This window comes from Candoia aspera, chromosome 10 (assembly GCF_035149785.1).
Source record: "Candoia aspera isolate rCanAsp1 chromosome 10, rCanAsp1.hap2, whole genome shotgun sequence".
NCBI classification, from domain to species: Eukaryota; Metazoa; Chordata; class Lepidosauria; order Squamata; family Boidae; genus Candoia; species Candoia aspera.
In genome coordinates this window covers 8140027-8163747 of record NC_086162.1, presented here as the reverse complement: position 1 = coordinate 8163747, position 23721 = coordinate 8140027, and the positions used below count along the sequence as shown (strand labels likewise).

At 44.1% G+C, this 23721-nt stretch overlaps 1 protein-coding gene and 1 long non-coding RNA gene across 2 annotated transcripts in view; one reads left to right on the top strand and one right to left on the bottom strand.

The window, feature by feature from the left end:
* Window positions 1-268: 268 nt before the first annotated feature.
* Window positions 269-15212, bottom strand: TEKT2 (tektin 2). The gene is made up of 9 exons (XM_063312147.1): window positions 15053-15212; window positions 13386-13511; window positions 11942-12147; window positions 9584-9727; window positions 6355-6469; window positions 4228-4335; window positions 1179-1322; window positions 771-850; window positions 269-483 (listed from the first exon to the last, which is right to left on the bottom strand). Exons 1-9 carry the CDS (start codon window positions 15206-15208, stop codon window positions 270-272), a joined length of 1293 nt encoding a protein of 430 aa, XP_063168217.1. The 5' UTR covers window positions 15209-15212; the 3' UTR covers window position 269.
* LOC134503360 (uncharacterized) overlaps window positions 5938-23721 on the top strand; it is a 209110-nt gene continuing 191326 nt past the window's right edge. The window contains exon 1 of the long non-coding RNA XR_010068533.1: window positions 5938-6033. This is a non-coding gene — a long non-coding RNA (uncharacterized LOC134503360). The remainder of the gene's footprint in view (window positions 6034-23721) is intronic.

The window sequence follows — 23721 nt, the reverse complement described above, 5'->3', positions numbered from 1 at the left end:
AAAAATCTCAGATAGCATCAAAAACCAGTCATGAATCTTAATGGCTTGACAATATCTGTAGCCAAGGCCTGCCGTTTTTTATTAATTACCAATTTTTATTTTTATTTTTTTGCAATATACCAAAGCTGTGGGAATCAAATAAAGGGCAAACACACAACTCTGGGAGGGTGCAAGGAGAAGATGACTTGTGTCGTTCTAACCCAACGCAGGTATTAGCCTGGCTTGGATGGAGGTGAATGCTAGGAAGGTCTACAATGTTCTCAGTTAACCTATGCCAGCTCCAGTTGCCGGCTCTTGAGGGGCGAGAGAGTACGGTTGGTAGTACGGTTGAAAGTGTCCACCTCGGGCACAAATTTCTCAGCCGGGACTGTCAGCTTTCGCCTGCCATCCATGCATTTGTTATCCAGTATCAGGGAGTTTGTCTTGTAGGTAATATCTGTCTGGAGGCGGTACAGGTGTTTATACAGGGCATCCAGAGCATCCCTGGGAAGGTGAGAAGAAGATGGTTACAGGTTCATTCCAGTTATACTAAAACTTGCAAATCTTTCTACTCTGGTCACACTGTAAAATTTACTGCCATGTGGCAGAAGCTGGAAACAATTGAAACCGGTAGGAGGGGTGAACAGCACATGATTTTCCAGTGGAAAGATACTGCAGGATCATTCCCCGCCCCCAGCAAAGTACACCTGCTTTTAAAGGGCAGTCTCTGAGAATCGGAGATCGCAAGATTAAAAAAAAATTAAGCATGAAGATGAAGCAACAGAACTTACTGTGACTGTGCCATTTTTTGTTTCAATGCAGCTATTGTGCCTTCTAGTTGATGAACTTCATCAGTTAATCCATGTTGAGCCTAGAGCCAAGGAGATAGAAAGCAGGCAATTTAGGGTTCACAGCTACCAAATGCCAGACTTATCAGAGAAGCCTGACTCTTTCCATGTAAGGGAATTGTGTTCCACGGAGAACAGCCACCCTCAATCTTCTTGCATCTAAATTAAGTGGAGGCTACGACTCATCCAAGCTAGGGTCCCCCCAAAAAGCACTGTGAAATCTACAGAATCTATGTCTCTTTCAGGGAGATGTCAGCTCTCTCTCTCTGCCTTTGTACGTAAGAGGAGACAGTGTGACTGCTATTTTTGGATCCCAGCTGTTGCCCTTCTAGGCTTAAAGGTATTCTGTACCTGGTCACGGCAAAGCTCCATGTTGGGACGGTAAGTCCGAGTCTCCAGGCGAGTGTGAGCCAATTTCAGACTGGTCATTTTCCTCCGGAGATCCTCCTCCAGGCGTCTAATGTCCTCCTCCATCTCAGCAATTTCTTCCAAAGTCTGGAAGGGACCCAATCATGGATTGTTGTCAGAAGCATCATGCAGAAAGCATAGAAAGCATGGGTGATACATTCCCTAGGTTTTCCTGGGGATTCAAAAACGATGTCACCTCCATGTGTGAGGCAGGCATAGGAATGGGCTTACAGCTCACTGTTAGGATGAATTTTGCATACAGAAGCTCCTATAGAGTAGTAGGACCAAGAAAGATTTGTGCCAGACTTCAGGAGAAACAGCTGCTACGTATATAATGTAAACAGTATGGAGCTCTGTCCATGCCAATCTTCCTCAATATGAGTGCCTTCCCTAGGCATAGACTTCAAGTCCCAGAATTCTCAGCAATGGCTATGGTGGCCAGAGAATTCTGGGACTTGATGTTCACACCTCTGGAGGATGCCCCATTTGGAGAAAGGAAGTGTGGAGCATCTTCTGATGTCCTCCTGTACCTCATTAACAGCAGCCAACGCAAGCATAGGCTGCACCACCCAAAGTTACATTGTGAAGCAGCTGGGGAAGTTCTTATGCTATTTTTTTAGCTAGAGATTAGTGAGATCAAAGTGAGAGACATGGAGGCTTACGATGCTGGCCAGGGCACAAGGCAACGAGGAATAGGAGTCTTTAAATAAATTAAAGAATTGATTTAGCTTTTCTCAGCTACCTTTGACTTCTTGCTTATAATTTTATTCTTATTTCATTCATTTTATGAATAAAACTTGTATTCATGCATAATTGTACCGAGACCTCTACTTACCAAAGAGGTCACTGAATTACCCCATTTTCTGGATTTGCACAATATATTGAATCTTAGATTAAGTAGCCTGGGTTCTCATAACTTGCCAAGCCCTGTCTAAGCCTGTGGTGTAGAAGGCTGGAACTCTGAAATTTCCTGTCCTAGAAGTTGCCTCTGGCTCTACACACTCTGGCCTGTCCTCCAGGGGTCACTACAGGTGGAAAGAAGGAAGGAAGGAAGGAAGGAAGGAAGGAAGGAAGGAAGGAAGGAATCCTACAACACTACCTTCCTTGGGAGGTAGACCAATCTCACAAAAGATTAAACGGAACCTGTATTTTTTAAAATAAATGAACAGTTGTATCTCTTTTTAATTTTAAATATTAAAATGCTGAGATTCCCTGCTGGAGGTAAATACAGAGCTATTCAAATCAAAGCAGCCCTTTAGAAGGGAATTTTAAAAGAAAAGAGAATACTCCAGGTAGATCACAAGATAAAAAAGAACGAAAGATTCTAAAGGGAAGTTATTTACTCATCCACAATCTGGGGTGGTCATGAAATACTGAAAAATACATCCTTTACTGAGCTTGCATAGAGAAATAAAAGACAGGAGAATACAACAAGCAGAAAAATAAGTATCCATATTTTAATGCAGATTCATTCCCAGATTCTGCCTTGTTTAGTGTGTTATGTGAACACTGGCAACATTTAGGATATTTCCATGCTGCCATGTTTTCACCCTCTGGTACCTAAGACAGCCTATAGACATTGTTCATTATTCAATGTTCTTGGCCTCAAAACACTGCAAAAACTGTAAGTCAACCGTAAATCAGTTATGTTCAGTCCAACTCACCAGTCAGTGAAAAAAGTCCTTCATTCATTCAAATTTTAATTTCATATTACCTGTATTTCTATGGTTATTTCCCCTAAAGTCCAAGTTATAGCTATGGGAGAACAGGCTGCAAAGCCATCAAAGTACTGTCCCTCTGCTGCATTTTATGTTCCTGTGAAATAATAGCTGGGAGGAGGAGGAGGAAGGCGGGGCAGGCAGGCAGGCTAGGCTCAGTCCAGGAACCAGAACGTGGGATAATCTGAGAGTTTCCATCAATAGGAAAGAGGCCCACCCATGTGTTCTCTGGTGCTTCAGTGTCTCAAAGGGAAATTGCCTAAGTGCAGAGATAGTAGCATGGATTCACACAGATGCAGGACTGATCTGGGAAGAGTGCAAAGATGGTGAGAGGAGATGCCATTAAAAAGTGTTTCCCAACCTGGGCAAGATGTGGACTTCAACTCCCAGGATTTCACGGCCAGCCTAGGCGTTGCTGAAAATTCTTGAAGGCTAAACACCTGGATGTTGCCCAGATTGGGAAACACTGCCTTAGCAAGACTTGTCAATACAAAACATAAACCTATTTTTCCATTTTCAGAGTCAACTGTTGAAGAAAATCTCTATTTCCATGTTTGCAGCAAAACCTGGTTGTGGAGATGGCTGCAGCCATTTGGTTCAGAGAAATTTCTTGGGCAGGGTAACAAAGTAAGGCTGTGATATTCTGTAATGGGCTGTGAGAATAACCTTGAGGAACAGGAGGAAGAACTTCAACCAAGACAACAGTCAGATAAACAATATCTGAGTCCAAAGCAGAAATGTAGTTTGAGAAAGCATCTTAGACATGACCCTCCCTAGTTCTCGTGAAGATAAAGAGAGGGAGGGGAAAGACGCATTTGGGCTTGCAAGATTCTGTTACTGTAAGCCTATAATAAAAGTAGTATTAGCATTCATAACTTTGGTTTCCTAGCCTTGAAGGGCTGACACATTCCTAACCTATCTCCAGATGCTCCAAGTAATTCCCCAATTCTGTATTCCTTGGGGAAGGGAATGTGCAAATCACAGAAGAATCTGCTCCCTTCCTGCTAGTTGAAAAGGAGGGCTGATTGAATTCCCAAACAGCATCTTCCAACTTCCCTCTTTCCTGTATAGTTCTCACAAAAGGGAGAGGAAGCATTATGGGTTATCATGAGAACTAGCAATGTCTTGTTTAGTCCCTTGGACATGTCTCAAAATTTGAGCCACGTTACCAGCCTGGGAGAACTTCCACTTGACCCAAATTCATTCTATATGTGCAAATTCTGAATTATCTCTTCACAAATTTGATAGGTCTCCTGCCCAAGCCGAAGACTAACGTTCTTCTCTTGCCATCTCAGCTCATCAAGAGCTTTTTCCAGTTCATGGATCCTCTTCCGGAAGGCAAATTCAGTAGCCACTCGCTGAGCTTCTAACTCGTTGTCAGTCTAGAAAGGAAAACCCAGATCAAAAGAATACACAGAGAGACTGTAGTTAAAGAGGTGTGAGCAATTTAATTCTGTATAGGGCTAACAGCCATTTTCCCTTGTCCTCAGGGATCTCCACTGGGTTGGTCAGAAAGTCAAGATGGAAACGACAATGATGCAATTGAAGCTCTGCCCATTTTTATGTGCAATACACATTAAAAATGGGCAGAGCTTAGTTTGCACCATTACAGCTGTCTTCTTGAGTTTTTTTTACCATACCCCATGGACATTTTATTTATGTTTATATTTCGAATTGCGTCACCACCCATCTCACTCAAAGACATCCTTGCTTGCCCCTTTGTTTCTTTGATTCAACAGGTTTTGCAGGTTCATGAAGTTCCAACACCTGCTTTTAACAGAGAAAAAAGCAATACATTTAATTTCAAGTGTTTAAAGACTCTTAGCAGGACACGCTACTTCTGTGAAATAAGTTTGGCTGAGAAAGAGAAACCGGCTGAAGTCATTCAGTGCTTTGGAAACTTGAGCTGAAATGTCAGCCTGGGCTTTGGCACTTTCACATCTAAGTTAAGCATTGTATGCATCATAGGTATTAACTGCATACATTCACTACACCTACCACTGTTGTTTTTGAAGCATTGGCTGCCTGAATTATGCTATATCCAATTAAACAGTGGGGAGAAATTCAGAAACAAAAATGCACATACACACACCAAGTAATTCTTCATTTTCTGCATTCTTTCTCAAGCCATAGAACTAATACACAAAAGATAATATCTGTTTGTTTATTATTTATTTGATTTAGATCCTGCCTTTTCCCTCACAACAATAACCCTGTGAGGTAGGTTGGGCTGAGAGAGAGTGACTGGCCCAAAGTCATCCAGTTTCAATCATTATCCATTTATTATCAAAATCAGACTTCAAGAACAGGTTAAAAACAAAACCTTTCAAATCCCCAGTTAGCATACTAGAAGACAATGCATCTCTGCCTTTTTCTAAATCTCTCCCATTCTAGTTTTCCTAAATCTTTCCTGTTAAACTCAAAAATACAATTTAGTGTTGCCCAATCCCACAGTTCAGTACATCATTCCATTATCATTGGTTGGTGTTCTAATATTTAATGTTTAACTGACAATGCTGTCTATCAAATGAAATGAAACAAAAGGGTCTCTTTACAACCTAAATTTTAGGCACTGTTCCTGCAACCTGAGATACTACATAGCAACCTTCACCACAGATTCATTGCCATAATTCCATAATAACTTCTAATCTAAGAGTAGTTTAAGTGGTTGAAACTCAGAGACAGAGGACATAGCTCATATGTTATTTGAATGCCAACTGTATTAGAAAGAGAGAGACCAGTATCTTAGATTACACATTAGATGAACAACCTGTTGGGATCCATACATTAAAGCAACATATTTCATGTGCAGTCAGAACCCAAATATTACATATAACATGGCCCTTATCTGAACAAAACACTACAACTGAGAACTGCATATATGGATCTGATTGGGTTAAATTGTAGGAGGGTACAGAAATATGATTTGTATTAACTTTTAGTTCTGCGTTTTACTCTACTTTGTTATACAGGTAGTCCTCTCTTAACAACCATTTGTTTAGTGAAGGTTCAGACTTACAATGGTGCTGAAAAAACCAACTTACAACTGGTCCTCATACTTACGACTGTCACAGCGTCCCGTGGTCACATGATCACCATTTCGACCTTCCTGGCCAGCTTCTAGCAAGCAAAATCAATAGGGGATTGCATGCTTTGCTTAACGATCACCGCAAAAAAGGTCATAAAATCAGGTCGGATTTGCTTAATGACCACTTTGCTTAGCAACTGAAATTCTGGTCCCAATTGTGGTTGTTAAGTGAGGACTACCTGTACATGGTCTTATTATTGTTCTGTATTTTGTATTCTGATATGGCCTAATGGCTAATCAATAAAGTATTATTATTATTAAATGGTTGAAACAAATAGCTTGCTGTAAGTCAGCTAGAAGCAAAATGATTAACCTGCGCAATGGTGAGAGCAATGGCTTCTCTCAGCTCTGTAGCTGCTTTCATTTCTGTCTCTGCCCGATCCTTGTTGTATTGACTGAACTGGTCCCACTGCTCTGGTGTGACGGTTCTATAAAGCCAAAATGCTCTGTTGGTTTGGTTGTTTAATTAGAATTAACGCTGCTTTCAAACAGACACCCACTTTCTCTCACTCAGCCTACCCAAGACCCAACACACAGGTGTAAGAAAATGTGCCCATGTGCAAAATCAGCACACCCATGTAACACCGCTATTTTGCAAGCTTCACTGGCTATGGGTCAGCTTCCGAGTGCAGTTCAAGGTGTCAGTTCTGCCTCTAATAGGGTGGGCCTAGGTGGGTTTCCCTCTTGGGACCCAGATGGTGCACCTTTTCAGTAGCAGTGCCCGCCTTTGGAATGATCTCTCCCCTGATGTTCACTTGGCCCTGACCTTGCTGGCCTTTAAAAAGGCCTTAAAAACATAACTATTCCCCCACCATTTGGGCAGGGATGGGTGAGTTCCCACCAGGAGCATGTGTGAGTGTGAGCCAGATCATCTGTTCTTGATTTGATTGCTGATTGTCATTTTTATCTGGGTCGTTTTGTGTAAGCTGCCCAAAGTCCCATTGTTTGAGTTGGGTAGCCACATGCATCCAATAAATAAATATGTAAGATTTGACCAGTTCAGAAAGTATGGGAAGTCTGCTGAACTGGAAACAAGGCAGACTTGGGTCCTGTTGCATGCTTTCCCATGCAAACCCTGTCAAAATGGAAAGAGGTGGGCAAGTGCACTAACACACTTTTTGTGGGCATTGTGCAGGAAAGCTTCCTAACAGGGCGTGACCATTGTCAACCACTAGCCAGGAAGGATTGTTCCTTCTCTACCATGAAGTCTCCTGGGGTGAGATCTAGCAGAGAAAGGTATCCACCACTCCTTGTACAAAATGGGAAAGCAAACCAAATTCATGCAAAGATACCATCACCACTTGAAGTAGAAGAATGGTGGAAACCTGAGTGTACCAAGTGGGGTTGAGCATCCATGCCCCACCCCACCGCATAAAGCCGACCCCTGATGTGATTAAGAGGGATCAATCAGGTTGCCATTCTTGGATTCCCCTCTTTCTCTCTTGTTACCAAAGTGTAGCAATGACAGTGGTGGATCTCATCTCAGCAGCATGAAATGAGGCAATATATTTATATTTGCCTCTGAATAAGCAAAGGAATATATCCAAGCATTAAGCAATGTGTTCAACAGGTCCTTTCCACCTGAGCCTCTCCCATGTCAAAGATCTATATGAGATACCCATGGGTCATGAGATCCCAAATCATTTATCCAGTTCAAACATATTCCCACCAGCCTATAACTCAATGCTGAGACTTGGAAGGCTGGGAAGACCTGGCTCTTCACCCAGACTTTGGGATGAAATAGAAGTAAGCCCAGTACATTTAAGGGCATGGGGAATCTCTGTGATGTTGCAGTGCTGTGCTTGGGATATGTGTTGTTGTTGCTGGGTGGGTTTATTTTATTTATCATTTTTATTTAATATAATTGTGAGCCGCCTAGGGATTACCTTGTATAAGTTAGGCGGCCATAGGTAAAGGTAAAGGTTTCCCTTGACGTAAAGTCCAGTCGAGTCCGACTCTAGGGGGCGGTGTTCATCTCCGTTTCAAAGCCTTGGAGCCGGCGTTGTCCCTAGGGACACTTCTGGGTCATGTGGCCAGCATGACTCACGGAACGCCGTTACCTTCCCGCCGAAGCGGTACCAATTAATCTACTCACATTTGCATGTTTTCGAACTGCTTGGTGTGCAGGAGCTGGGACGAGCAACGGGAGCTCACCCCGCCGCGCGGTTTCGAACCGCCGACCTTCCGATCGACAGCTCAGCGGTTTAACCCGCAGCACCACCGCGTCCCATAGAGGCGGCCATACAAGCTTCTAAATAAATTCCCAATTCTACCTAAGATCATCTGGACCCTCAAGATCCTATCTGATGACCCAGAACTTCCAGGCTGGAAGGTATTTTTGATTAATGCCCTAAAATTCTGAATGAAGAGTAATACGGGTAGTCCTCAACTTACGACTATTCATTTAGCGACCATTCGAAGTTACAATGGCGCTGAAAAAAGTGACTTACAACCAGTCCTCACACTTACGACCATCACAGCATCCCCAGAGTCATGTGATCAAAATTTGGGCTCTTGGCAACCAGCATGTATTTATGATGGTTGTAGCATCCCAGGGTCATGTGATTGCCATTTGCGACCTTCCCAGTCAGCTTCTGACAAGCAAAATCAATGGGGGAAGCTGGATTCACTTAACGACCATGTGGTTCACTTAACACCACCGCAAAAAAGTTGTAAACTTGGGCACAGCCACATGATGCCTCACTTAATGACCGCATCACTTAGCAACCAAAGTTCCGGTCCAGATTGTGATCATAAGTTGAGGACTACCTGTACAACTAAGGCATTATTAAGCACTGTATGACACTCCCACCCATTTACAGTCTACATTTATGGGTTTTAATCCATCAGTGGTATATCGCTATATGCTGCCAAGTTTGTTTGTTTTTTAATTGTATGGCGTAGCAGTTCAGTGTTCATGCTGCTTTTTTTCTTGCTGGGAAATCCTTGTGAGGTCCAGCAGCCAGATGTGTAGACTATTTAGCCGTGACAAGTCACGTTGCCCGGGGTGCACCACGAGGAGGCTAGTCTGCATTGCACCAAGTTGGGCTGAGAGAGAGTGACTGGCCCAAGGTGACCCAGCCGGCTTCCAGGCCTAAGGCGGGACTAGAAGTCACAGACTCCTGGTTTCTAGCCCAGCACCTTAACTACTAGACCAAACTGGCTCTCTGCTGCCAAGGTGATTTATGGCTGGAAATAAAACGGTGAAAGGTGAAAGGTCCCCTGTGCAAGCACCGAGTCACGTCTGACCCTTTGGGGGGACGCCGCTTTCGCGATGTTTTCTTGGCAGACTATAGCGGGGTGGTTTGCCATTGCCTTCCCCAAATACAGAATCATAAAAACACTAAAGAGTTAAAATAGCACAGCGGAGAAGCTGCATAAGACACAGTGTGGAACGGTGGATGGAACTCCACCACAAACCTAGAAATCCCCTTTGCTACTTGAGTAGAACCCAAAGGAGGTGGGATTAATTCACCTCAGCGGTCCATTCATTCACTCTTCGTCAGGGCTTCCACCCCTCCTTTCTAGGCATTTAACCTTACCCAATTGGCACCCGGGTGGGGTTGACTTTGTAGGAGATATTGGGAGAATTGACGCTGAAAGAAACACAGGTCTGGTCGATCTCCAGGGCTTCCTTTTTCCCTCGATGATCAAAATTTAACTGCTGGCGGGCTTCCTGCAAGAGGCTGAGAACGATAAACCAAGGTGTGTTGAGGAAAAAAGGACAATGGGTGGACATGAAAAGATGCAAGAGAGATCAGGGTCCACTTTTTTTTTTTTAATACTCCATTGGATGTAGTGATCAGCCTTGTTCAGAGACCACTCAGATAATTTCACTGTTCAGTCCAGGAGTCCACCACGTGGTTCAAAGTCTGCGTTTGCACCTCCAGGTAAGCGGGCTAGTAAATTCCCCGCTTTCCTGGATTTGCACAATAGACTGAACCACAAACTAGCAAACTAGTCGGTGCATATGCTAAGACTCAAACAATAACCAAGATTAAAACTATCCAGCCTTAGTAGTTTGGTAATGCAACCAGTGGATTTACTGTACACTGACCTGCTTAAGTAGGTTGTTGAACTCAGTCAATGAAAGCTAAACCCAGCATGCAACATACAAGGAGGAGCTGAGTTCAAATTACCTGGAATCTGAAATCTGTACGACTTTAAAATCAGCTTTATGTTGCACCTACATGTTAGATTATGGAAGGCCTCCATAATTTTGGGGTTCCGTGTTTTATTGCAAGAAGAACAGGGTCATGGCCGTTATCATTCAAAGTGCTAGATTTCAAGAATAGGGGGATCATTAGCAACCCAATGCAATATAAGAAAGGCATAAATAAATACTTTGGAGAGTTTATTATTATAAATAATAATTAAAAGTTCACTTCATCCAAAATGTTAAGTATCTCTGTCCTAACCTTGAGAATAGGGAAGTAACTCTATTTTCCTTTCCCTTTGCTTTTGCCTGTATTTTCTGATAGCTTTCAACCGATTGTGCTTTGAAACAGATTTGGAAAGGGAGAATATAAATCTGTTCGTTGGTTTTTCTTCAGATACCCGCATACCACCCAACAGTGTAAGCATTATGGAGACACAGAGAGCAGTGTAATGTTAAAATTCTCTGAGCAAAGTTTTGAGTTGCAAATGTTTCATTACCATCCCAGGGAACAGGTAGTGCAATTCCGAAACCTAGCTCATAGAATTCTTTCAACGCAACAGGCCAACCATAAGCTACACATTTTCTCTATTATCACAACATATATACAAACAGTTTCAAAGGTCTGAAATAGGATATAAGCATGGGAAAAATAAGCATGGGAAAGTTGCATCTGGTGTACAACATATGGTTAGAGAGAAGGGAAAAAGCTAGTTGAGTGGAACAAGGATTATGCAATACAGGTGGTCGGCGCTTAATGACCACAATTGGGACTGGAATTTTGGTTGCTAAGTGAAGCAGTCATTAAGCGAATCCAACCCAATTTCACAATCTTTTTTGTGGCAACCGTTAAGTGATTTACTGCAGGCATTAAGCAAACCATGTGGTGAGTGAATCATGCAATTCTCCATTGATTTTGCTTGCCAGAAGTCATCCAGGAAGTCAAAAATGGCAATCATGTGACCGTGGGACTCTGTGATGGTCATAAATGCAAACCGATCGCCAAGTGCCCACATCGTGATCATGTTACCATGGGGACACTACAAAGGTCATAACTGTGAGGACCGGTTGTAAGTGGTTTTTCCACCACCATCGTAAGTCTGAACCATCACTAAACGAATGGTTGTTAAGCGAGGACTACCTGTGCTTAACCAACTAGGGAAATCTTTCCCAACCTATTCCCATCTAAGGGGCATGGAACTATACCCTTAGAATTGTCAACTAGTTGGGGAATATGGGGGTTGTAGTCATCACATCTGGAGCTTGCCAGCTTGGGCAAGACTAAATTAGAAGAACAACTTTCGTTCTCTCCATATTACGCGGTCTATGAGCACCTTCCTCAATTTGGCGCCTTCCAGATGTGTTGAAATGTCAGCTTCCAGAATTCCTAGCTAACCTGCTGCTTGGGGATGACCAGAACTGAATTCTCAAGACTGCATTGAGAGGCAGTTTGGTGTAATGGTTAAAGGTGCTGGATAGAAGCTGAGAGTCAGGCATAAAAGTCAGCTGGGTATCCTTGGCCTGGCCAGTTCTTCTCAGACCTAGGAAGAAGATACTAGCAAGCCACTTCCAAACCTGCAGAGAGTCATTCCCACAGTCACCAGGAGTCAGGCTAGCTCAATCCACCAAAACAACAAGACTGTGTTAGAGCAAAGATCTTTGCCCTCGTGATGCACAGGCCATGATCCTCCCTCCAGGTCCCAGCCTCACCATTCTGCTTGCCCCTTAGAACCTCTGGACTCACCAGAGCTGCTCAAAAGCCTCACTGACTTTCTGCTGAAGGTCTCTCTTGGTGGCATCGATCACTTCCACTTCCTTATGCAGCTCGTCCTCCACGTGGTCTTTCACTACATCAATGGCTCGGCGACTCTCCCGGAGAGTGAGGTTTTCAATGGCCACATCCAATAGCAGGTTTTTAGCTTGGAGGGCACGTTCTGCTGCCTCCTTCATCTGAAAAGGGAGAAACCAGAATATGGTAAGGAAGAGAAGCAGCCCACCAAGGACCTGCCAGAACAGGGGTGGGGAGAAGCAGCATGAGACAGTAGACTCATTCAGGTTTCTCTGGGAATTGTGTGCTGATGTTCATCTTACACCCACAACTAAGCCTTAATTCACTGATTAATTCTCAGCAGAATGAATCTCAATACTAGGCAGCTACATTCTAGCCCAGAGCATTGTGCACTATAGCAGTGTATTTCAATCTGTCTTTCTAACACCACCAACTTTCTAATATAGGAACTTGTTTACTTGTCCATCTCACTACCTTTGGGGGTTTAGCCCAGAGAAGTGGGCAGGAGAAAACTGGATTGCTCCATCCTCCCCAGGGAAGTATCTGGAGGTCTTGGAAACTTTCCAGCTCCAGGATTAGAGGGAATGGAGGATGGGGGGCAGATAAAACCTGGACCTACTGCCCATTATGCAATGAGATCAAGCAACGGACAAAGAGGGATGTCCCACTTTCCTCTTCCTCCTCCTCATGCACCGGGGGCTCTGGTGGTCTAAAACATATATCCAGTAAACAAACAAATAAATATGTTACTGGAAGAGGAAAGTAATGCTAACATTTGTATTACTTGAGAGGTTTTGTAACTCAGCAATAGATGTTTCAGGAACGAGAAAGGAGCATTAACATGGCATTACAGGGAAAAAGTGGTCTAGAGGAGGGGTAGGGTAACAGTGGCCCTCAAGCCCCAACTCTGTGGTCATGATTGGTCAACACTGTTGGTATAATCTCCCACCATGGGAGACCATGAAACACTTGAACACTGTGCTTCATCGCTGTAACTGATTTAACATTGGTTTTCAGATTATGGACATACCTCAAACCCAGGACAAACAAATGCCCAACACTTTTGCATCATTTCATCATTGCCACCCCACTCAGACTTCCCAAAAATGTTAGTGCTAGCTGCAGTCCACCACCAGTGTTGCCTACCAGAGGTGTGCGAATACTCTGAGCTTAAAGTGGCCTGTTCGCAGCAGGCAATGGTTCACACCAGTAATTTTGAGCACAAAATCTCCTGCACAACTCTACTCAGGAAGAATACAGAATCTGTCTTGGTGTTCTGCATTCAGGAGGCTTAATTTGGGATTTTGTGGATTTAGAAAGAACTAAAGGACATGGGACATCTGCTTCTAGTTTCCTGGGGAATGGCATGGGGTGAAGAAGACATTAGTCCATCACGTACTTGGGTCAAGGTATTGATTTCTGTGTCGATGTCGGTGAGGCATTTATCCAGAGTTTCTTTCCATCGATTGACCGTGTCAAGACGCTCATTGAGACGCGTGCGGTTGTCATACTCATCCCATTTTGTCTGGGGAAGGAAAAAAAGAACTCAGATCATTATTCAGACAGTTCCATTCTTGAGAAAGTGACAGGATATAAGCCAAGAAACTTATACAGTGGAGGACAAGGTCTCTAAAGGTATGGTGTATATAGGGTGTCCCAGCTCAACAGTGGGATGCCTGAAGATGACGCTCCCTTAAGAATAGAACCCTTAACAAGCCTTCTTTCCTTGATCTTACAAGACATGCAGATTCTAACCAGAACACCTGGTCTTGGAGGTATGGAGACCCTAAGCCATACTGACCTTTAAAAATGACAACCAGCCAAATTGCAAACTGCCAGAAGGTAATTGGCAGCCAGTGCAGTGATTATAGCAGAGGTATCACATCAGGAGACTTAGACACACCCATAACTACCTGGGTTGCACCTTCTAAAGGGCCTTCAAGGGCAGCCCCATGTACAGCAGGTTGAAATAATCCAGCATGAAATGACAAGAATAAGAGTGATTGTCAGCCAAGCCTCCTGTTCCAGAAACAGCCATAACTGGTGCACAACACGTAATTGTGCAAAAGCTTTCATGACCATGGCATCCACCTGCTGCTCAAACAAGAGCCTTGAATCCAAGGGGACCCAGAGAGCAGGCCAGCTCTGTTCACAGGAGCACAGTGGCTTTCAGAATCAGTTGGCTTCTGAATTAGAATGGATTCTTGCTGGGATGAAGCCTCTTTTTCTCCTTCTAACAGTCTCCAGGCACTAAAACAGGACCTCAATATTTTACTACTGGTAGCATTGTCAGCTTCAGCTCTGCATTTTCAGTCTCTTCATTGCATGCAGACCTTTGCAGATGCCCTGAAACAGTTACAGAATCATTGGGCGCTTCTTTACTGTTTTGCAACCAAGCGACACCAATTTCCTGCTGTTAGATCCCATCTCTCAGGACACCTATGCGCACTATACCTGGCTATGCTGGCTGGGGAATTCTGGGAGTTGACGTCCACAGGTCTTCAAGTTGCCAAGGTTGAGAAACACTGCTCTATGACATCCAAAAAACTACCATTTACATTTTGTAGAAAGTGTTAGTTATTTTTAAGCCTTTATTAAGCTAGGTACACATAAACAAATCAAGCATTTGAATGCCCAAAATGTTTACAAGATGAAGCATTTTATAAACCTCCAGCTGCCCTAACAAAAGTCCTGCTTTAATAGGATTTTTGGAATGGTTTCTTTCTCTCAAATTCATGACAAATTATTCTTCTTTTACTAGATATTTCTTTCATCATGACTGATTTCCTGAAGAGGCATCACAGAAGACAGTGTGCAAAGGTCAACTTGGCAGCCACAGCTGTGCCATCGACCCCACCCCCTTTTTATATATATTGCATGTAAAATGGGGACAGTGCTTTGATGGCACGGCTGCCATCTTGACTTTTTTGACCTTCCTGTGGGCGCCCTGATGCCTTCTTAATCCCACCCACCTCGACTTCTGATCCTCAACTAACTTTTCTCCTTCTCACTTTTCATAGAGTAGATTTTGAAATGCCCCACAGGAACAAAAAGAGACTTGCGCACCTGGTTATTTGTTTCATTGCGAAGGATCCGGGCTTCTTGCCTGATCTGGTGGGAGGCAGAACGTTGGCGCTCAGCATTGGTAGAGAGGAGGTCAGAATTGATATACCAGTCTGGCAGTGTGAACCTCTGGCCTGGCTTCATACTCAGAGTGGCCATGATAGCTTCCTGCTACAAAAAAAACAAGAAAAGAACATTGATTACAGTCAAGCCATGGTTCATTCACAGTATGGTTTGTAGCTACATTGTGGTTTGTTGAACAAACCTATCTTGCAAATGAGCAAAACCATCACTGTTTGTCAAATCCTCCTTGGTTTTCTTCTTCTTCTTCTTCTTCTTCTTCTTCTTCTTCTTCTTCTTCTTCTTCTTCTTCTTCTTCTTCTTCGTCTTCTTCTTGGTCATCTTCATCTTCATCTTCTTCTTGGTCTTCTTGGTCTTCATCTCCTTCTTGGTCTTCATCTTCTCCTTCTTGGTCTTCTTCTTCTTGGTCTTGGTCTTCTTCTTGGTCTTCCTCTTCCTCTTCTTCTTGGTCTTGAGATTTGTGTGTTTTCTGCAGCCTGCACCTCACAAGTGTGCAGTTTCACACAGGAAACAATTCAGCCATCTAACCCTGACACTCCTTGCATAAAATATAAGCAATTCTTGGATGTAAAAGTGCTGAAACATAGACGAGCACTGTGTGAACCTCTTTGATCTCTTAGGTGATCTCCAGCTATGTTAGAGAGCCTTTCCCATAATCTCAAGCCAGGATGATGGTTAGTTGTGATAGACAGTAAAAGTGAGAGTTCTGTTCAACCCATCCAGAGGCCAGCAAGTTGGGAGAAAATGGATTTTTTTTCTTTTTGTTGGAAATAGGGAAAACACAAAGGGTCATTTTATCATGACTGGTGGACTTGTAAAAAAGCCAGAAATGTTGGGGCTCAAATACATATAATGATGCAAAGAATTTAAGATCAACATTCAGCTGAAACCAGAACTTTTTTTGCTGGCATTAATGGACAGTCAATTAGAAAAGAGCCATGGAAGATTATTTTTATATATGATTACTGCTGCGCTAACATGGAAAGACTCTGAAATACCCACGTTGGGGGATTGGTTGGTAAAGATGACGGAACTAGCAAAATTGACTTGTTTGATTAGAGAAAGATCAATAGCTACATTTATTAGTGACTGGAAACGCCCAAGTCGTGATCACGTGTCTGTGGGGAGGCTGCAAGGGCCACGACTACAAGGACCCATTGTAAGTACCACTCGCTGAGCATCGTTGTAACTTTGAATGGTTGCTGAACAAGTGGTCGTTAAGCGAGGACTAGCTGTATATCTTAGAGATGGAATTATTATTGGTTGTTGTTGTGGATACATTAATGATACAGAAAGATACAGACCATGAATCCCTTGTTCTAAGCTTACCTAGCTGTGTGCAAAGAGCTGCCCATGCCCACACCCCTCATAATGTCCATTTCCCCCTAAAACTTTTTGCTAACATTAGTTCATCTTATTTGGTTCATATGTTTCCGCAGACAAATGCAGATTTCCAACAGGGTGGAATTCACAAGCAAAATTAGTTACACCTTTGTTTTCAAGACTTCACAGACATTTTGCGAGGGACGTCAGGAAGCCGCTGGCAGGGGTGTGGCATCTGAGTTTGCCACAGTCTCTAGGGCTGAGCCTAGTGATGCTGCAGACATGAAAAAGAATGCTGGCTGGGGAATTCTGGGAGTTGAAGTCCACCCGTCTTAAAGTTGCTAAGGTTGAGAAACACTGGGTTAAAGGAAGAAGAAAAGTTTTGCTGTTGTTTTCTGCTCGTGAAAGAATGGCAACTCCATGATTTGGGATATTGGTGTAGAAAGAGGAAAGCTTTTCTCCCCTAAATTGGCACCCTCAACTCACCGCCTCTGTTCCACTTGGCCTCTGCTTCCTGCGGCTTTCATCTGTTATCAGCAGGGTTGCTAAGCACACTTTAGGAGGTTGCCAGGCAACCACACTCTCCAGGAGCCAATCAGAAAGCATTCCCTGCAACTGTTTACAAAGGAGGAGCAGGGGACCATGGCAACGGAGAGATGGTAAGGAAATGCTTCAAATGCAAGGTTTTTTTAAAAAGGGTAGTTTATTTCAAGTGGGAGGTTGCAATAAGAAACAAGAGGCTTTTTTTTTTTTTAAGGAAGTGTCACATGGCTAAGGAATGCATTTCCATGGGTCTCTGGTACTGCTCTTTCAATTTATCCCGTTTTTTTAAAAAATGTATAATTTTTGTGTTTCAATAATCTATCTTGGTGATTTTCATTTTGTCCTCTATGATCCATGAGCAATGTGTGTTTTGCACGTTATTTTCCTTAAATTAATCTGTGGCCAAAATGAAGAATATAAAGGAATTCATCCGTGGAAGAAATTGAGGCTGCTGTACACAGAAGGCAAGAGAAAACAGCAGTGAATGCAGAAATCATCGGGTTAAATATGCGTATAAACGTACAGTTGGTGCAACTGCCTGACAAGCACATTAGCTGAACTGAGACTGGACCGTTGTAGAACGGAAGAACTGGACCAAGAGTTTCAAGGTGGTGTGTGAACAAAACGGAGCTAGAATTTTGGGGGGAATCTACTACCTTTGCCCCTGATGCTGGAAGAAGACTCTGTTAAGGGACCTCAGATGTGGCTGTGTGTGGTTTATGGGTATGAGATTTTTCATTGGGGCCTCAACTTTGAATCTTTCTCCTCCCTCCCTCCCTCCCTCCCTCCCTCCCTCCCTCCCTCTTTCTTTCTTTCTTTCTTTCTTTCTTTCTTTCTTTCAATTGATTTGATTTGATTTGATTTGATTTGATTTGATAATTGCATTTTGTTTTTATCCTTGTTCAATGCCCAAAGTTCAGAACATACCCCACCTCGTGGTTCATTTGGGTATTGCAGGCTTATTGAGAGAAATAGAGCAATGTATTGAAAGTGAATAGGGCATACTGCCCCCTGGTGGTTCACAGGGGTATTGCAGGCTCAATGGGGAAAATAGTGCTATATATTGAAATTATACAAGGTACTGCCTCTAGTGGCTTATTGGGGTATTGCAGTTTAATGAGGAAAACATGGCAAAGTATTAAAAAATTGAAACTATAGGACATACCCATGCCCCCCTGGTGGCTCATTAGAGTATTGCAGACTCATTGGGGTTTTTGTTGTTGTTGTTGTTGTTCCTTTAAGTCACTCTTGACTCCTGGTGACTGCCTGGACAAGTCCGTGCAGTTTTCTTGGCACAATTTTGGAAGTGATTTGCCACTGCCTGGGGAATTAGGGAATATAGGCTAATATAATGGTATCTATAGCAGATATGACAGCACAGGTTTGGCATGCATGTCCCATCCATTAAACAATAGGGCAAAGTATTGAAGTTACGAAGAGTTGGAAGCGACTGAATGAATAAACAACAAAATTGAAAAGATAGGACATACTGCCCCCCTGGTGGCTTATTTGAGTATTGCAGGCTCCAAATCTCAATGGGTAAAATAGGTCAATATACTGTACATGGCAAGATAAATTATAGAATTTACTGCCCTAGTGGCCTCTTGGGGAATTGCAGTCTTAATGAGGTAAGTAGGACACCAGGACGATGTACTGCCCCTGGTGGCTCACTTTTTTTTTATACTGCCTTTTTTATAGATAACTGAAGGCAGCAAACATACCTAATTCTCCAGCCTCCATTTTCTCTACAAGAACAAACCTGTGAGGTGGGTTGGGCTGAGAGAGGGACTGGCCCAAAATCACACAGCTGGCTTTCATCCCTCTCTAGGGAGGCCTAGAACTCACAGCCTCCTGGTTTCTAGGCTAGCACCTAACCACTACATGAAACTGGCTCTCTAATTGCAGGCTCAATGGGAAAAGTAAGGCAATGTGATGGAAATTATAGGACATACAGCCCCTAGCGGCTTATTGGTGTATTATTTAATGAGGAAAATAGGGCGATGTATTAAAAGTGTAGGACGTACTGTCCCCAGTGGCTACCTAAGGTACTGCAGCCTCAATGGCTAAATAAAGCAATATAATGGAATTAGTAGGATATACTGCCCTCAAGTATTGCAGGCTCCAAAAGCTGAATTGGGCAATGAATTTCTTGTATGACTTATACTGCCTCCTTGTAGCTGACAGGAGTATTGGAGGATGAATGGGGAAAATAGTGCAATATATTTCTCTTATAGCACATATTTACACCTGTTGGGTCACTTTGGTATTGCAGCATCCTAGAAAAATAGAGGTCAAACTATTAAACCTATTGCACACCCAGCTTCTTGGTGGCTCACTTGGATATTTCAGGCTATTGTCCTGTATCAAATAGATCAACAAATGCAGTATGCAGAGTCCCTCCTTTGTGGAGGAGATGGGTAGAGATAAAAATCTGATAAATAAATAAATAAATGACCTATAGCTTCCATATATTGCTCTATTTACACCCTAGAGCTTGCAATACCACACTAAGCCAGAAGGTGGCAGTATGCCCTAATATGATCAGTACATATTTTCCAAATTGACCCTTTAGTAGCCAAATGAGCCAGCTGGGTCAGTACCTCCTTTCCGTTCAATATATTGCTATTTTCTCCATTAAGCCTGCAATACCACAGTGAACCACCAGGGGGCAGTATGTCCTATAGGCTCAATACATTGTACTGTTTTCCCCATTGAGGGCTCACAATCCACAAAACAGTAACTCTTCCATATATCAAAAGTGCCTCAGACACCACCAACAGCTTCTTACAACCCCTTGGCATCACTGTAGTCCACAAACCAACCAAATCCCTTCAGAGCATTCTATGAGAACTCAAAGACCAGCAGCCAAAGAATACACAACAAGGAGTTATTTACAAGACAGAGTAGAAACTGCAAAAACCACTGTGTAGAACAAACAGGTGGAGCAGGGCTCTCAACCTTTTTGAATCCGCAGCACAGTATTGAATATGGCAGTGGTTCTGTGGCACATCAGAAAATCAGTAACCATATATATGTGTTTTTAAACGTGTTAAGACATGGTCTGAGGGGAAGTTATACAATTTTTGTTAAGTTATACACTTAGGATTTAGGAAACAAGACAAAAATCTCGTGGCACACTAGAAACAAGCCCATGGTACGTCTGTGTGCCGCAGCATGCCAGCTGAGAACTACTGAGGCTGAAGACTGGCAGAACGCAACCATGAATATCAATTGGCAGCCAAACACCAAGCCATTGCTATGATTTCACAGCACGTTGTTCAGCCATAATTTCACCTGGGAAGCTGTAGACATTTTAGATTAAGGCAAGTCTAAGAATGCAAGAGCTGCTGTCCAAGGTGCAGGGGCTCCCAGTAGACTTCTGGCGATAAAGCACTCCATGGCACAGGCCATGGCACAGGCCAGATGGTTTGTGGAACCATCTGTCACCCCTGGTGTCTCCCTGTCTTGTCTGTTCTCACAGAGTTGGCATGCAGATCCCATCCGTTAAACAACATCATCTGATGTGTCACAGGAAGCAGGCCTTCTCTGTTGCAGTGCCTGCTCCGTGAAACACCACACCACTCAAGGTTTGAATGGCCCAGCTTGACTGGCCTTTCATAAGGTTGTGAAGACCTGGTTCTTCCCCCAAGGAATGGGGTAAGTTGTCTGTCTAAATTAGAAAGATAATTGATAGATGATTGATAGATGATAGATGGATAGATAGACAGACAGACAGACAGACAGACACAGAGAGAGAGAGAGACAGAGAGACAGACAGAGATGGATGGATGGATGGATGGATGCCTGATTGTTTTGGTTTAGGTGTTGCTCAGTGATGATCATGTCGGATTGTTCTTTCAATTGATTTAATCTGTTTTTTTATTGTTTGTTAGCTGCCCAGCATCACGTGTCAAGTGGAGAGTCATACATTCAAATAATAATACCTGTACATACCAAGAATCCAGCAATTCTGGGGGGGTGCGATTTGGCCGGCGGCTTGCCCGCTTGATCTCCAGCCTTGGCTTTTGGGCAATCAGCTGCTCGATGCCCTTCCTTTCCGCATCAGAGACACTGACCCCTCGCATAGCGCCAGTCTCTCTCCTCATCCCAGGCTCTATAGCCTGGCCGGGCAGCAGTCGCAGCACTTTGGGGTCCCCTCATGGTGGCTGGTGGTTTTTCAGGTCTTCTGGTTTGCATGAAGGTATGCTGAGCGTGCTCAGCCTTGCCTGCCAGACAGATCCATTTGTACAATGACTCTGGGTCGTCCCTACACAATGCCCACCATAGGACATCCCAGTTGAGTCCCTCTTTAAACCGTTCTATTAAGGTTGACTGAGACCAGTCGGGGATTTTCCCAGCTAAAGCCTTAAAGTCCAGGGCGTAATCAGCTACAGACAGTTGACCCTGGGTAAGATCCTTCAGTGCCTTCTTAGCTCTTGCCTTGGCCAGAGGATCCTCAAAATGCAGCTTTAACGCCCACATGAAGTCCTCGAAATAATCAAGTGCAGGGGAGTCAGCCTCACTTAATTGAACATACCAGTCAGCCGCTCGACCCTTCAACTTGGTGGCAATGGCAGTTATTTTAGCCTCTTCGGAAGTATGGTCCAAACTGCCTCATGTAACTTTTAGCATTAGTGAGAAAGAAAGATAACTTGGTTGGATCCCCATCAAACTTGACAGAAAAGTCTTTCACCCCCACTCCTGTTGGAGCTGAATCAGCGGCTGCTTGAGTGGTTGGGCCCCAGGTTACAGTAGCTCTCCCTCTTCAGGTTGGGGATGCTGGTGGTCGAGCCCTGCAGGGTGGAGATTCACCCTGGAGCCGTCTCCGGCCCCGCTCCGCTGGCAGTCTGGGTGGGGGGATGGAGGATGATTGCGTGGAGCTGGAATCTCCTTCGCGCCTCAGCTGCCCCCCCCCCCCCATTACAGAGACAAGTTTCTTAATATGTACTCCATTGATTCTATTTTGGCCTCCATCACTCTTAGCCTTTCAGGGGTTTGAGATTCTTCCCTCCCTCGTGTGTTAGGCTGTCTCCCTGTTGATACCATGGTAGATTCTACGGTTGGGATCAGCGGGAACCGATACTTCCAGGATACCTGGGACATCCCTGGCTGGGGTTCTCCCATTTCATCCCAGGTGATCAACTCTGCAGGTGATTCGCTGGGTGCCAGTTGCTCTGGTTCTCTCCCATCGTTGGATTCCTCCACATCAGGGCTGGAACTCGAATCCTGCCGGAAATCTGAAGGTTCTGGGGTGAGGCTCAGTTCTCCGCTCTTGACCGTCGACTCGGGCATCAAGCCAGTCAGTTCCTCAAGTCCCCCGGTCATGAGCTTGGACTCGGCCATCGTCAACTATTTTCCCTCACAAGAAACTAATCTTGGTAGGAGCTAACGGTACAACTTTGGTGATTCTCAGCTTTATGTAATGGTTGCCTATTCTAAAACACTATCAGACTCATGAGCAGGAATTCAAAGATACCTGATTTATTAAAGAATAGTGTGCGGGGTCACAAAGAAAGCTGAGAACGAAAAGAGCGCGCCAAATGCAAACTAAAAACCCTCGGTACGAATGAGATCCCTCCCCCCGTAGAATCTTCCCACACTCACAATCCCAGGAGCTCCTAACGGCTTCTGATGGTCCGCGGGAAAAGTCCTTGAGCAGAGCACATAACCCAAACATATTCCATTGAAATGAACACGGATACAGAGCTTGGCACAAGGTTTCACAGCAGCTCCCTCCCAAACAGAAACACGCGTCAGCACCATGGCGTGTGAAACGTTACGATGTACAGCGCACATTGAAACAGTGAACATGACACTCTGAGGTATACATATTGTCCACTATTGTTGCATTTAAATGAAAGCCAACTGAAACCAAATCTAGGTTTTGTGCTGGTTCCACCCGCTACCTTTCTGAGTGTAGCCTGGCACACTACTCAGACCAAGTGCAGCTCTGGGCCCAGAAAATGTTACATATTCCTGCTGTAAGCCGTGGGTGCCGGACCAGAACAGCTAAGCTCTTAAAGTAAAGGTAAAGGTAAAGGTTTCCCTTGACGTAAAGTCCAGTCGTGTCCGACTCTAGGGGGCGGTGCTCATCTCCGTTTCAAAGCCTTGGAGCCGGCGTTGTCATAGACACTTCCGGGTCATGTGGCCAGCACGACTCACGGAACGCCGTTACCTTCCCGCCGAAGCGGTACCAATTAATCTACTCACATTTGCATGTTTTCGAACTGCTTGGTGCGCAGGAGCTGGGACGAGCAACGGGCGCTCACCCCGCCGCGCGGTTTCGAACCGCCGACCTTCCGATCGACAGCTCAGCGGTTTAACCCGCAGCGCCACCGCGTCCCCTAAGCTCTTAAAGTAGGTGAAGCCAAAACCAAACCAGGTGCATTTTGACTCAACATGTTATATGAACTAGTGTGACTGTATCATCCATCACCAAGGGCCCTAAGCTACATTCAATTTAGAACAGCTGGGCTGTTTTGGATGACCAGGAACCTAGTGATGACATGTTCTTGCTGTATTCAGGAAAAGCCATCACCAAGGAGTTGATGGATGACACAGGCTACAGCCTTCTGTGACAGCACTTTGGCATGGCTGGGGAGTAGCTGGTTCCTACAGATAGGCGAGGTGACGCTGCCTCTATTAATAAAGTGAGAGACTGCAAATTCATCTCCAGCCCATACTGAATAAGGTTACCAAGTGCGTGCCCCAGCCAAGGGAGGCAT

Bases quoted from the DNA above. Each gene is read 5' to 3' on its own strand.
- TEKT2 (XM_063312147.1), bottom strand. From the start codon at position 15,208: ATGGCCACTCTGAGTATGAAGCCAGGCCAGAGGTTCACACTGCCAGAC. The intron at 12,148-13,385 runs GTACGTGATGGA...CTCCCTTTTCAG, and splicing joins AAATCAATACCTTGACCCAA to ATGAAGGAGGCAGCAGAACG. The intron at 851-1,178 runs GTACAGAATACC...CCTTGGCTCTAG, and splicing joins TGGAGCTTTGCCGTGACCAG to GCTCAACATGGATTAACTGA.